At 37.8% G+C, this 15,626-nt stretch overlaps 1 protein-coding gene across 2 annotated transcripts in view; it reads left to right on the forward strand.

The window, feature by feature from the left end:
• SEC23IP (SEC23 interacting protein) overlaps positions 1 to 15,626 on the forward strand; it is a 36,925-nt gene that overhangs the window by 13,089 nt on the left and 8,210 nt on the right. Inside the window, exons 9-18 of one of the 2 annotated variants that reach the window (XM_019642974.1) lie at positions 1,687 to 1,895; positions 2,262 to 2,380; positions 2,691 to 2,843; positions 4,251 to 4,346; positions 6,246 to 6,440; positions 10,689 to 10,844; positions 11,222 to 11,324; positions 12,476 to 12,661; positions 13,314 to 13,476; positions 13,982 to 14,083. In XM_019642974.1, coding sequence (XP_019498519.1) covers positions 1,687 to 1,895; positions 2,262 to 2,380; positions 2,691 to 2,843; positions 4,251 to 4,346; positions 6,246 to 6,440; positions 10,689 to 10,844; positions 11,222 to 11,324; positions 12,476 to 12,661; positions 13,314 to 13,476; positions 13,982 to 14,063 — 1,462 coding nt within the window. In that variant the 3' untranslated portion in view covers positions 14,064 to 14,083. The remainder of the gene's footprint in view (positions 1 to 1,686; positions 1,896 to 2,261; positions 2,381 to 2,690; positions 2,844 to 4,250; positions 4,347 to 6,245; positions 6,441 to 10,688; positions 10,845 to 11,221; positions 11,325 to 12,475; positions 12,662 to 13,313; positions 13,477 to 13,981; positions 14,084 to 15,626) is intronic. The other variant, XM_019642975.1, reaches the window with a different exon arrangement.

Below are 15,626 nucleotides of genomic sequence, written 5' to 3' on the forward strand. Positions count from 1 at the left end.
TAGTTTCAGGTATATAAATAATGAGTAGATATTTATATAACTTACAAAGTGATCACCCTAATAAGTCTAGTACCCACCTGCCACCATACATTGTTATTACAATATTATTGACAATATTTCCTATGCTGAACTTTACATCCCTGTTACTTTTTGTAACTGGCAATCTGTACATCTTAATCCCTCCCCCTTTTTCACCCATTCCCTCAAATCCCCTCACATCTGGCAACCATCAAAATGTTCTCTGAATCTATGTTTCTGTTTGTTCATTTATTTTGTTTTATTTTTTAGATTCCACATATTAGTGAGATTATATGGTATTTGTCTCTCTCTGACTTACTTCACTTAGCATAATACTGTCTAGGTCCATCCATGTTGTCGCAAATGACAAGATTTCATTCCTTTTTATGGCCAAGTAATATCCCATTGTATATCTGTACAACCTCTTTTCTTTATCCATTCATCTATCAATGGAAATTTAGGTTGCTTTCATATCTTGGCCATTGAACATATGTATTTTTTAATTTTATACTTGCTCTGACATGATTAAATACTGGCTGTTAAGTTTATATGCTGCTTTTCTGTGTGTGTGTGTGTGTGTGTGTGTGTGTGCATGTGCATACACATATGTATGTATATATTCCTATTGTAAATATTTAAGAGAATCTAGGGAATTTAAGCTGGTTTTAAAATATTAGTCTATAGTGGCTTAGATAGGGGCTGTCCTGTACATTGTAGGGTATTTAGCAGCATCCCTGGCCTCTACCCACTAGGTCACAGTAGCACGGTCCTCCTAAAAATGTGAAAACCAAAAATGTCTCTAGTCATTGCCAGATGTCCCCAGGGCATAAAATCGTCCCTTTGCTGAGAGCCACTGACTTAGATGAGTGTTTCTCAGGGGAGACTGTTGACAGGACAATTCTTTGTCATGTCTGACTATTGCGCATGTATTATCAGCCATTTTAGTATCCTTGGTCTAGATTCCACTAAATGCCCACAGCACTCACCAGGCACTGGGACAACTGAAAATGCCCCCACTCGATTTGAGTGCTCCCCATTGAGAACCACAGATTTAGGTAATTTTTTGTTGTGAAGTTTAGGTAATATTTATGCTGGGACACAGGGCTAATAACATATCTGAATTTTGGTGAACGTCACAATGTTTCAGGGCACATGGTTTAATAAAGCTAACCTTACAAACAGCGTTCTGTCCAGGCAGGGCTGGGTATGAGGGGGCTTTCCTTCTCTGTGAGTGTTCATGGGCTTTGCTGTGGCCATTCTTACACCAGGGAAGATTTTTATTCCATGAAGCTCCTGTCTTTCTCTTGCTACATTCTCTGTTGTCCTTCCTACCCACAATTTTTGTCAGGTATTTTGATTTCCAATAATTTGGAAGAAAAAATGGAAGAGTAGGCTTTCATCTTTAACCATTAAAATATCTTTTTATTGGCCTTATTTTAGATGATGACTCTTCAGAGAACCCCAAAATTCATAGTACAGTTATAGGAACAAAGAGCAACTTTTTTGCTTTATTGTGATTTATAACTGTCTGCAAAGTCAACTCATAATTAGTCTGTGGGAGTTTTTTACTCAGTGCATTTTCAGCATTCAAAAATCTAAACTTTTAAAAATCCATAGAGTTAGGGTGGCTACTGACTGAATATACTTTTTTTTTCCCTTTCTAAACAGGAATATTAAGAAAATCACTTTACCAAGTATTGGTCGGTTTCGTCACTTTACCAATGAAACCTTGCTAGATATTTTATTTTACAACAGCCCCACCTACTGTCAGACCATTGTGGAAAAAGTGGGAATGGAGATAAACCGCCTGCACGCACTCTTCATGAGTCGGAACCCGGACTTCAAAGGAGGGATCTCTGTTGCTGGTCACAGCTTAGGTAAAACTGTCAAATATCCACATTTTAAACACAGTTTTTGTTGAGTCATCACTGCTTTCAGTGTGGGTGACATCGTCGATGTAAGCTTGAGAGTTACAGATTTTAAGTTTTATAAAGGGTGGAAATGAAAACTTTGAGTTTAGGGTGAGCCTTTGCTATTCACCTTTCGTGTTACCTAGGAATGCTTTACATTTTCGTTTATTCTGCTATTTGGTAAAACAAGGATCTTGATTATCAGATCTTGATTAACACCTAGCTTTTGTATGACTTCTGCCCAGGGACTTTGAAAACAAGGGAGGAGAGTGTATTTAGTGTTAGAAAAAGCACCTTGTACATTATAAAGCAAAATGCTTCTTTTTTTTTTAGGTTCTTTAATATTGTTTGACATCCTGTCCAATCAGAAAGATTTGACTTTATCAAAGCCTCTTGGGCCTTTTGCTGTTGCTAATGGGGTTGTGAAGCAGCCACAGTTTCAGGAAAAGCAGGTATGGCCCAGTGAACGTTTAGATGTGGAGTTGGAGCTGAACAGCTTTCCAGCATCTGAACTGTTTCTGTATGTCAAATACACTGAGGTTTCCATGTGCAGTGGAGGCATATAGCTTGTTGTTATTGTAGGGAATGGGAGCATGAGTGATATATTAAATTTATATGCTTTTTCAGAATGTGTAAAACTTGGGATGACAAATTACCAAAAATTATGATTTGTGTATAGAACAGTGGTTTATGATTTTCTGTAGATGTTTTATGGGAGATAGTTTCTGAGTTTTGTAATGTTCCCCCAATTGTTTTTTAAAGATGCCTGAAGAGCCAAAGCTGACATTGGATGAGTCTTGTGACCTTGATGTTGAAAATGAAGAAGTCCTAACTTTGCAAGAAACTCTGGAAGCACTTAGCCTCTCTGAATATGTTAGCACCTTTGAAAAGGAAAAGATTGATATGGAATCTCTGGTACTGATGATAGTTTGATTTATTTTTGTTTAAAATTGTTTTTTTCTGTATATAAAGTGAAAATTAAGAATGATTTAAATACTCTTACATCATAATACATTCCAGATAAACCAGAGACCTAAATGTTTAAAAAGTTGAAAAACACAGGAGAATTTTTTTTTCTTTTTTTAAATATAACCTGGGAAGGTTTTTCTAAGTGTAACATAAAACCCAGAGGCCATAAAAAAAAAAAATTTGTGTAACAGGAGACGCCATAAACAACATCTAAAGGCCAATAATAGATTAAGAAGAATATTTGGAACACACATTATAGACAGAGGACTTATTTCCTGAGTAGTCAAAGCTTCTACCAATTAATTACACAAAGACCATCAACACAATAAGAAAATAGGAAAAGAATAAGAACAAATGACATACAGAAAATAACAAACGGCCTCTTACATGAAAATTTGTAAGAGAAATGCAAATTAAAAGTGCAGTGAGTTTTTTTTTTCCATCTATCAATTTGGCAAAAATAAAGAGTGTGATAATATGTGGCCAGGATTGAGGGGAAATAGGCACTGTTACATATTGTTGGTAAGAGTGTGAATTGGTAAAACCTGCCTGGAGGGTAGTTTGGAAATACCTTTTAAAATATAAAAAATACATACCTTTTGTCCCAGTGTATTCACTGCCAGGAATATTTTCTGTAGAGAAATATTTACATGATAATATGTAGAAGGTCCCTCTCTGCAGCATTGTTTGTAGTAGTAAAAACCTTAGAGAACGCCTTTTGTGTCCACTAGTATGGCACTAGTGATGTCATTTACAGCGCATCCGCATGGTGGAGCTGTTGAGTGAATAAAGCAATGCCAGAGGTACCTGTGTGAAAGGATCTCTTAGCTATATTATGTGAAAAGACCAACAGTTCAGTCCTGTCTGCATAGGACACACACACACACACACACACACACACACACACACACACACAGAGAGAGAGAGAGAGAGAGAGAGAGAGAGAGAGAGAGAGAGAGAAAGAGAAACATACATGTAGATGCTGTGTGCGTAAGAGATCTCTCTGGAAGGAGAGTACATTGCCAGTAGTTGTTGCTGAGAGAACTAGGTGCTTGGGACAGGAGTGGAAGGGAGAGACTTCATTATATGGTTGACTGTAGCTTTTGAATTTTGTACAGCGTGCATGTGTTTTCTGTTAAAAAGTTAATAGAATGATTTGGATGTAGAGACCTAAGATTTTATAGCCTAAATTAATCCATGATTTAAAAACAAAAAAATGAACCTCTAAGATAATTGACTGGATCTTAGAGTGCTTTAGATGATATGTTTTCGCTCTGTAATTTCTTTATTTCAATTTCAGTTCATCTCTCACATGCCTGATTAGTTAATGTGCTTGTTTGTTTTCTTTTAAAGCTTATGTGTACTATTGATGACCTGAAGGAAATGGGGATACCCCTGGGACCCAGAAAGAAGATAGCGAACTTTGTCAAACATAAAGCAGCCAAACTGGTGAGGATCATCCCTGCCCCTAAAAGAAAACAAAACTCACCTCTGATGAGCCCGCTTACGTTTGGGAAGTTTGTATTAATATCTTCGTGGCGAGGCCAGCTGTGTACCCCCTACCCTAGGACACGTTAATGGAGTTGATGGAAGCCCAGACTTTGGAGTCAGCCAGAACTGGGTTTAAATTCCAGTTAGGGCAATGGAACATCTCAGGACTGACAGATTCTGGGATGAAGGACTTCCAGTTTTAAAATGAGAATTTCCCAGTGCAAAAACTAGGCATGTCCTGGACACATAGATGACTTGATCACCCCAATTCCCAGTTTACTCACTTATTAACTACATATTTGTGAGCAGTTGGCTTAACTTCTCTGATCCTTGGTTTCTTTCATTTCTGAAATGGGAATGCCAGTGCTTTCCTTATAGTATGAGAGTGAGTATACGGTAATGCACGTGAAGATTAGCACGCAGTAACTGTGAGCTCATGTTCTCTCTTCCGAATCCTTCTCACCTTCTAGAGATAGGAACACACACACACACACACACACACACACACACACACACACACACACACACATCTCATTGCATAAGAACCAAAAGGCAAAACTTCTTTTTCTTTAAAGATTTTATTGGGGAATTGGGGAAGGGAAACAGCCAAGTTGTTGTCCTTCAATCTTAGTTGTGGAGGGCATAGTTAGCTCAGCTCCAAGTCCAGTCGCCATCCGGCTGCCTGTGAGCATCTCATGGCTTCTCAGGTCAAGGTGCCGTGTTCAATCTTAGTTCGAACCGGCAACCTTGTTAGGAGCATGTACTCTCACTAGCTGAGCCATCCTGCCACCTGTTGGCAGCTCAGCTCAGGCGCAGTTCACTGGCCCATGTGGGAATTGAATCTGCGACGATGTTGCTTAGAGTTCATGCTCTTAACCAACTGAGCCACTCGACCAGCTTCGTGAATGGATTTTATCTCATTATTACAGAGACATCCCTGTTCCATAGATGCTCTCAAAGCTTTTGTTGACTTCATTATTTGTGAAATGCATAGATCTTAAGTGTTTGGGGTCATAAGTTTTGACAATTTCTGTACCTGTGTAATCACCGAAAACCAGCAAGAGAACATTTCTGTCCCTGAGCTGCTTTCTAGGGAACCTCTCCCCTCATGCAGCCACTCTTCTGATTTCTATCACTGTTAAAACTTTTGCCTGTTGTAGAAGCTCATATAGATGGAAGAACATTGTGTACTCTTGTGTCTGGCTTCTTTTACTCAAAGTAATTTTTTTGAGATGCACCAAATTGTGGCATCATTTGCATTTCTTTCCTTTTTAATCCTGAGTAGTAATTTCATTGTATGAATATACCATAATGTGCTTATTTGTTTTTTCCAAAATGCTTTTGAGGAAAACTTGTCAGTGGCTCCATGCAGACAGACATAATGGGTGTCAGCATGTTGAATGAAGAACTTTCTCCTAAGTTACACATCTTTATAGGAAGTGTGTATTTTAAAATTATATAGTACTTCTAAACTATCTGTTTAAAGTTGACACTATAAAGGAAGAAATTGGCATTTTTAAACTTTATTATTAAATTTTTAATTATATAGAAAAGTAGTGCAGACAGTATAATGATAGCCAATATTTAGACTTAATTGTAGCTGTTTTGCGGCATTTTTCATTGCTGCTTAATTTTTTTAATCTTAAGAATTTAAGGTAAATTATAGACATCATGCAATTTCTTCCCTAAATATTTAGTGTGTGTCTCCAAAAAGGACATTTTTCTAGTAACCACAATGCCATTATTGTGCCTACAAAATTATTAAGCATTCCTTAATAGTGAGATAGCATGTTTCATCGTGATAGCTGATAACAACTTTTCCATCAGGTTATGTTATGAAATTTTGGTATTTTATAGGAACAAAAAAAAGCAGCATCAGAAAAGAAGGCGATGGCTGCTTCGACGAAAGGACAAGAGGAAGGTGCTCAGAAAGCCAAAGAAATGGCTTCTCTCCCCTCGGAATCGAATGAGTCCAAGAGGAAACTTCCAGTTGGTGCTTACGTTTCTTCTGTGCACGTGGATTATGAGTCTTTTGAAGTTGGCACCGGGCAGGTAAGTTTACACAGTGACTAGGGCTGCATATTTTATCTTGGAGTCACATATCTTATTATTTGAGTTGGCTTTAAATTCTTTAAATATTTATTCAGCATTTATGGGGGGGTGGAGAAACCGATTTTAATAAAAAATGTGTGCTTTACGTATCACCTGACTTTAGAAATTGCCTTTATTTCAGTTTTCCACCACTCATAATTTTGTAACATTAGTCTCTCATAGCCACTAGCAGCAGAAGTGGTGATAGTTAGAAAATTATGTTCAGAATATACTTAAGTTTCTATGAAAGAAACTTGCTGCATTCAGTCAACTGTTGTGTTTTTAGTATTTACAGTTCTTCCCTTGGGGAAAATTTCTATAAAAATCAAGCAAGTAGTTGATAATGCTACATTTAATAATATAGCTTAATACTTGTATTGTTTAGAAGTATTAAAAACCCTTTTAGACGGTGTCACTTTCAGTACATTTATAGTTATGTATATAAGGTTCTGTGATTACAAAGTGAGTTCATGACTGATTTGAATAAGGCAGATAATGGAACTGGATGTTTACTCTAGCTTGTTTGAGCTTTTAAGCCCAATTCATTCATAAAGATTGCATTTACAGTTTTTTTAAGCATGAGCAAATTTGAATAGACTCTAGCAAATAAAGGGCAGCTATTTCTTCACCTAACTGTGAAGGATGAGGATGTAGGAGGAGGTTGGTGGAACCAGGGGCTCCGTGCCAGTAGGACACGTTCTCTCCCTGTGTGCCCTTGTCTGTGAGTTGGCCTTCTCCGTGAAACTGGAATCATGGAGGGTTGGTGGCCTTGGCACATCTTACAGCTGTATGACCTCAGAGGAAAAGGAATCTACCTTGCTAGTAGGTCCAGTATGGAAAAGTTGAAGGAGAGATCTTACTTGACTTGGTCTGAGTCATGCATTTATTTGGGACCACTTCTGTTGCCTGGGGCACAGCTTGACTGACCCAGCCCAGATCACAGGCCACCTCCATGGTGGGTGGGCCCAGGTGGGCAGGCAGGATCTGTTGCCCAAAGGGTCCTTCGGCCTCATTCATTGCCAGAAAGCCAAGAAATACTGATTAAGCCAAAGGAGATTAAAAAATAATCTCATTGTTTCTTTAACCAGAACTATCATTAGCTGTTTGAACTGGCTTTCTAGACTTTTCTTTAAGCATATATTTACATGTGTATTTTAACAAAAACGGGGAATACTACAGAGAATGTTTTACTAAACGATTATACTGCTGTTTTTCAAACAGCATATTATGTATATTATGAATATATTCCCATGTCAATAAATATTTCTCTGTAGCTTCATTTTTAATGACTGCTGTATTTCACTGTTTCAAAAGATGATGATTTTTTTCTGTCATTTATTTATTAGATAATTAGTTTCCTAGGAATGCCATGACAAAGTACCACACACTGAGTGGCTTAAAACAACAGAAATTTATTGTCAACAGAAACTGTCTCACAATTCTGGAAGCTGGAAGTCCAAGACTGAGATGCCATCAGGGCCATGCTCCCTCTGTAACCTTCCTTACCTCTTTCTAGCTTCTGGTGGGGGCCACCTGTTCCTTGGCTTATAGATGCATTGCTCCAGGCCTCCATTTTCAGATGGTGTCCTTCCTTGTATCTCTTGGTGCATGTCTGTCTTTGTCCAAATTTCCCCTTTTTATAATACCACCAGTCACCTTGGATTAGGGCTTACCCCTGAGACCTTATTTGTTTTTTTAAGAAAGGACACCCACCCCTGACAAACAATCAGGGATCCTAGAGGATCACAGAGTCTTCTTTGTTTTTTTTTCTTCTTCAAACTTTATTGGGAAACAGTGTGTTTTTTCCAGGACCCATCAGCTCAAAGTCAAGTTGTTGTCCTTGAATCTTAGTTGTGGAGAGCGCAGCTCACTGGCCCATGTTGGAATCGAACCGGCAACCCTGTTGCTCAGAGCACGTGCTCTAACCAACTGAGCCACCAGCCGTCCCTCTAAGACCTTATTTTAACTTGATTACTGCTGTAAAGACATAAGGTCTCAGGTACTGATACATATCTTTTTTTGGGGGACACATTTCAATCTATAACATTGGACATGTAGGATTTTTTCAGTGTTTTAGTCTTCTAAGTGGTCCAGTGATTAACAGTTTTAAACCAATTTTCTGTGCATATACTTTCTTTCGGTTAAATGAATAGAAGTAGGTTGGCTGGGCCAAAGGATGTGCACATGAAAGTGTTACTAGTTGTTGCTACCTGCTGCTTAAAAGCTTGTGTCAGTTTGTACTCCCACTGGCAATTTATAAGACTGCCCCTGTCCCCTCTCCCCCACTAGTACAGGTGGCCCCCAGTTTACAAAGGTTCGATTTAGGATGTTTTGACTTTATGGTGGTGCAAAAGTGGCGTGCATTCAGTAGAAACCATATGTCGAATTTAGAATTTTGATCTTTTCCTGTGTTAGTGATATGTGGTTTGATACTCCTGTGACGCTGGGCAGCTCCCGGTCAGCCCGGTGAGGGTACACAGCCGATACTCTGCAGAGTACTTTGTGGTCAGCGGTTTTTGATACTGCTTTGTGTTTTTGTATAAATTACATGAGAAATTCAACACTTTATTATAAAATAGGCTTTGTGTTAGGTGATTGCCCGACTGTAGGTTAATGTCAGTGTTCTGAGCACGTTTAAGGTAGGCGAGGCTAAGCCTTGATGTTCAGTATTAAATACATTTTCAGTTTATGATGAGTGTACTGGGACTGAACCCCATCATAAGTGAAGGAGCATCTGTACTGGTATTTTCATTCTTTAAAAACATGTGGTCTACTTACTTGTTTAACTTTCTTCTAATGAAATTATTTTTTTACGTGAGAATAGATGTTTACTTTCTTTTTAGTATTTCATTTATATCCCTGATAACCTGATAGGGAAAAGGGTATCTCACTGTATTTGCTTGAGCACTAGAGAGGTTAGATAATACCTCATCTATTTTAGACATTTTCCTTTTGTGATGTGCTGGTTTTACTCATTTCTCTATTGTGCTTCTCTTTCTTTACTGACATTTAAGAATTCTTTTTACTTGAAGGATATTAGCTCTTTGTCATATACGTTGTAAATGTGTTTTCCAGTTTGTGGTTTTTCTTTTAACTTTGTTTTTTCTCCCTTTATTTTTCTGAAGCTGGGCGAGAGAGCATTATCTCGAGAGCACCTCCTGTGTGGTCCTCGTTAGACGCAGAAACTGTGCAGATAGAAGGGCCAGCCCAGGGACGTGAAGCTTAGACTGGGTTAGGAGGGGCAGCCTAGCGTAGTAGAAAGAGCGTTGGACTTGGAGTTAGAAGTCCTCATTCTGCCACTCACTGGCTGTGTGCTCGCGGGTAAGTGCCGTCAGCTGTCTGAGCTTCCCTGTCTTCATCTGAGAAATGGGCGTGAGGATTCTTGCCAGACCTGCCTCTTGCCGTGGACTGCTGTTGAGCCCTGGGACTGTGCCACTCATTGTTCTTCACTCAGGAAACTACAGTGACGATGGCACATATCCTGCCCCTGAGCAACAAACGAAATTGCTTTGTGAACTGCGGAGCTCCGTACAGTGTGGCCGCTTTCTCTTTCTCTTACTCCAGGCAGTTCTCAGTGAACGGAGAGGCTGCAGGCACACTACCGACGGCTCTGTGGGGACAGATAGTTTTCCAATGGAAAGACACTTGCCTTCCCAAGTAGTTATGATAGAAGTAGGGTTGTTGAATGCTTAACACATTCAACTGTGCCAGGCTCTGTGCTAAGCACTTGATGTGCATTAGGTTATTTATTCAACCACATTGTGAGTTGGGCATTGTGATGATTCCCATTTATGGATGAGGAGACTGAGGCTGAGGGAAGAGAGGTTAAGAAACTCGCTCAAGGTCACATAATAAGGAGTGGAGCCGGGATCCAAGCCCAGGCAGTTTAATTCTACAGTCTGCAGTTTTAACTGCCTTTATAACTAATATAATACTATATGCTGTATATATTATGCTGTGCGATAAGTGAAAGTGTAACCAGAGGATGTGATAGTTTATAAAGATTTTACAGAGTAATTTTTTCATCCTTTTAAGCTTGTAACAGCTGTCCACAACAGTGATTTTTAAGTACCGTAAGCCGTACCTCGAGGGGCAGCTCTGTGAGGGACGCTTTCAATTTGTGCAGGTCCAGGAACTTCGAAGCTTTTAAATTTTGTATTATGGGACATTGGAATGATCATCTTTTATTGTTTTTTTGGTTCTTTCTAGGTTTCTGTTGTTTACAACTCACTAGACTTTGAACCAGAGATTTTCTTTGCCTTGGGATCTCCCATTGGCATGTTTCTCACTATTCGAGGAGTGGATCGGATAGATGAGAATTACAGGCTCCCCACCTGTAGAGGATTCTTCAATATTTACCATCCAGTGAGTAAATTGAATTGACTTCCTGTTGTGAAGATGAAAAACCTGTGCTCTTTGTCCTGATAGGTTCTCAGATTCTTATTTCTTAGGAATTAATACTGATCTGGATTTTGTACAACTCAGCTTTCTGTCCTATTAGATACAGTCCGATATGTCTCAACAAACTTTTCTACCAAAAAGCCTTTGTTCAAGGAAATAATTCTGTTGCTTTGCTTACAAAGAATTTTACCCACAAACTTGAAAGTCTTTTACAGTTATCAGTATTTGAATAGGTGTGAAAAAAAAATGTGGCTTGCCAGTTATTTGTTTTCTTACCCAACTAAGGTATGTAACTCAAAATAAAACATCTTTTTATAAATTTCCAATTCTTTTATTTACAGCTCGATCCAGTGGCCTATAGGTTAGAACCTATGATTGTTCCAGATTTGGACCTAAAAGCAGTTCTCATTCCACATCACAAGGGCAGAAAAAGACTTCATTTAGGTGAAAAGCAAATATTATACAAACTTGTTTCCTTCTTTCTTTTTTGTAATCTGTTATTTATAGTGAATTATATGTCCTTCCTGTCATTTGTAATGAGTTACAGAAATTTTAACACTAAATCCTTCTTTATAGAGTGAATGTTAATTTAAGTGCCTACTGTGTTCAGAGCTTGTTTACTAAATATTTGGAGGAGTTGTACAGGAAGTTCTGAGTTCCTTCTCCTTGATGACTTTCTCCTTGGTAACTTTATAATTGTTGAGATGATTAGGACTGTGGGGAAGATGGTAATAAAGTGACATGATGCATAGATTTTGATAGACTTTGGTTATGACTTTTGGAATTGAGAAGCAGAGTTAACATTTGAACTAATGACCAAACCATTAAGAAATAAATTTGATGCTGTCTAAGACAAGTGAGCTGTTATTTCCTTGCTAAATAGACAAACTTTTCCTATTTAAAAAAATCATTAAATATCTGGACCAATGCTAATTCCTTGTGGGGTTTAAGTTTCTTTTATGTCTGTTAATGGTGTATATTACTTACCCAAGGTTTAAAAGAAGGAAAAGTGATCATGCCTTATTTAAAAGTGTTTTTTCTTTCTTTCTTTTTTTTTTTTGCGTGCATTATGCTTTTTAAAAATATTTAACTCGAAGTTAAAATGAGAAATTTGTTACTCAAAGACCTTGATTTCAAATAGGATTTATTTGACAAAAGTAGAAAAGGTGGAGGGGCAGGCGTTTTTTTATTTTTAAACTTGAAGTTTAAATTATGGTTATATTACAATCTCACATTTTCAAAATCATTTCACTGTCACGGATTAGAAAAAGTAATCTTTTTCATTTTGGGAGTCCATTGTTTAACTTACAGTAAGAAAAAGCACATGAATGTGCTTACATTTTTATGGCATTTGAACTTTTTTTTTTGGAGACAGGAAATTACAGGTTTTCGCTAGATCAAGTTTAGTCACTATAAAAATGACAGGGATAAGACTTCTCAGAACATTTTAACATGTTGAAGGTTTTTGGTTGAGATACTCTCTATATATGATATTTAAGAGAGGACTGAGATTAGTGTTAGCTTTTGTTTTAATTTTTGTGGTGCAGAATCTTACCCAGTGACAATAACATGATGTGTTTTCTTACTCTCTTTAGAGTTGAAAGAAAGCCTCTCTCGCATGGGATCTGATTTGAAGCAGGGTTTTATTAGCTCTCTGAAAAGTGCTTGGCAGACGTTAAATGAGTTTGCCCGTGCTCATACGTCTTCAACTCAGTTGCAAGAAGAATTGGAGAAGGTAGCCAATCAAATCAAAGAAGAAGAAGAAAAGCAAGTAGTTGAAGGTAAATTTGAGGCATTTTCTAGTACAAATATTATGAACCATAACACTTAGGAATTATTTAATGGTGCGTTCCCATTCTAGTCTTTTTTGTTAAAATGTGGAGGCTCTTCCTGTAAAGGAAAATCTTTTATGATAAGCTAGTCTTCAAAATGCATGTCATCTTTTTTTACTAGGTTTCCGCCCGATAGTTGCTGAACTTTTTACTCTGCAAATTTTGTTGCGATTCCTAAGGTCAGAGTGGAATGTCAGAGTTGAGGACCGAGTTTGTGTTCAGGCACGTGAAGGACCCACTCTGAGAAATTACCTCCCTGCTGCTGCTGTTTAGCTGTGTTGCTGTAGACTTTACATGCAATGTCAGGTCATTGTGCCATGATTTTGACTTTTTCAGATTCTAATTCTATTTCCTTTCTTTCTATAATGCTATCTCACCCCTCTTCTTCAAAACTTCTGTCAGCTCGTTGGCGCTTCCTCCTCTCTCTGGGGTAACCAGCCCCTGTCCCCCTGGCTCTTTGGAGGAAGGGGAAGTGAGCCTGGTGGCTCCCCAGGTTGCCGCGGGTGTCGAGCAGTATTCTCATTGAGCCCAGAAAGTCAGCTAAAGTCAAAGGATAATGATTAAGTGACTGACTTTGATATTGAAATGGTTTAAATTCTAGCAGAAAAGATTGTTGAAAGTCCAGATTTTTCCAAGGATGAGGACTACTTAGGAAAGGTTGGAATGCTAAACGGAGGTCGCCGAATTGACTACGTTCTTCAAGAAAAGCCAATAGAGAGTTTTAATGAATATCTTTTCGCTCTTCAGAGTCATTTATGCTATTGGTAAGTATTTTCATCTCTGGTGTAACATTCATGTGGCCTCTAGGTACTAGCACTGGCAGCAGTTTTAGTTTTTGTGAGACTTCTTTTGCTGATTCATCATTTGTTGGGGAATATTTTGAAGGCCTGTGTATTCAAAAATCAATATTTTCCCCCGTTAGTTTCGTTACCCACAAGATGGCAGTATGTCATCTGCCTTTGACCAAAGGCCTTTCTTTGGTAGTTGCACGCTGTGTAAGGGTACCTTTCCTGGAATGGGAGTGTCAGGGACTTAGAAAAGCCATCCTTTCACATGTCCTCTCTCACTAAGGAGAATTGCACATGGTTATTTTGGAGCTGAGTGATATCCAGCCAATTTTTAAGGACGGCTTTGAGATGACACTACTTCATTTTCATTTGCCCTTCTTAGGTAGAGTTGAATAGAACAAAAGCTGCATTTTCCACCTTTGTGTATAGAGATTAGTTTCTGCTAATTGTCTCTTAAGTAAATGTGCTTTTTTAAAAATAGGGAATCTGAAGATACTGCCTTGTTATTACTCAAAGAAATTTATCGAACAATGAACGTTAGTCCAGAACAACCCCAGCATTGATGGGACTTCAGTTTCACTGCGTGAGTTTATCTTTATTGTGTGTATAAATTCTGAATGTTTCATTCTGAAGTCTTGTTTATGGAGGTGATGTTGACACTAATTTCTTCTGTTTTCCATTTCCTTTGAATTTTTTTTTCCCTTTATTTAAAAGTTCAGAATAGAGACAGTAAAGGAAGGGAATTAGTGTGCAACCCACATTTCTGACTTGTTACAGTCTTCTAATTCTACATAGAATTTGAATTCTTATAGTTTCAGTTTCTTTTAAAAGTAGATTTCCAGGAACATTAGCTAGGAATTTCTTTGGTTGTAAGAAACAGAACCCAAGTCACAATACCTTAAACAAATAGGAGGTTTATTTTTCTTACAAAACAGGAAGGGCTCTTTTGTGGAAAGATCCCACCAGATACCCAGATGGTTTGCATCTTTTCACCTGCATGTTGGCTCTGGCTGCCTCATAATTATAAGATGGCTCCCATAGTTTCAGACATCACATCTACATTCACTGCATGAATAAGGGTGAAAGGGCAGTATTGGTTATACCTGTCCCTTTTAATTAGGGAAGCGAAATAGTGTCCAAAGATTTACCTATGCCTGTTGACTAAGCCTGTGTAACCTGTCCCATGCTTGCCTGCAACCCCCAACTGCATGGAAGATTGTAAAAGTGATGTTTTAAGCATTGCTAATCTTTATAGAGGGAAGGGATAGAGAAGGGGATTAAACAGATGATGGTTGAGCCAGCCTACAAGTCAGCCACACACTATATTCCTGACTGTCCTCCTGAGACACCTGACACCTACCTGTGTTTCCTTACTAGATTGTATATCACTTTAAAAAATAGATAACAGTTTTTTTTTTTAAGTTGGAAATTTTAAAGCCTTTGAAAGAAGAAAACAGTGGTGAGCTTTAAATAGGTGAAATCAAAAGGAACTACAGGCACTTTTTGGTTTTCTAATAATAAATGATAAGTTCAGCCTCCATATTCCTATTTTGGAGAGGTAACTTTTAGTAAGATTTTCTTAGAGAAATACTCCTGTGCATATCAATCAAATACGTGTACGCTTTAAAACAAAGGAACCTCATTGAATATATTGTACTGTAACTTGATGTTTTCTATCAGCCATATTGCTTGCACAGCTTTCCATATTAACCTGTGTAAATCGTTTTCATTCTCTTTAATGGTTATATAGTAATCTATTGTGTGGCTATAGCCCATCTTGTTTAGCTAATTTCCTGTTAATGGACATTTAGATCATTTCCTAACATATATTAAAGGAGTCTTAGTCATCAATAGAATAGCCGTCAATAGAAAAATCATTTTATAATCAGACTCTTGATATAGTTTTATCAGTTCTTATTATTTCTGATATTACAGTATTAAAGTAAACTACAGGCAATGTCAAAAGCTACCACAGTCCAGATTTTCAGTTATAAAATAGTCATTCAATTAATTGACAGATATTGATTCGGTACCTACTACGTGCCAGGCACCAGTTTTCGTGCTGTGTTAAGTGGTAAACAAGATTGCATTTTTTTTTTTTTTTTTTTTTTTTTTTTTTTTTTTTT

This window comes from Hipposideros armiger, unplaced genomic scaffold (assembly GCF_001890085.2).
Source record: "Hipposideros armiger isolate ML-2016 unplaced genomic scaffold, ASM189008v1 scaffold_74, whole genome shotgun sequence".
NCBI classification, from domain to species: domain Eukaryota; kingdom Metazoa; phylum Chordata; class Mammalia; order Chiroptera; family Hipposideridae; genus Hipposideros; species Hipposideros armiger.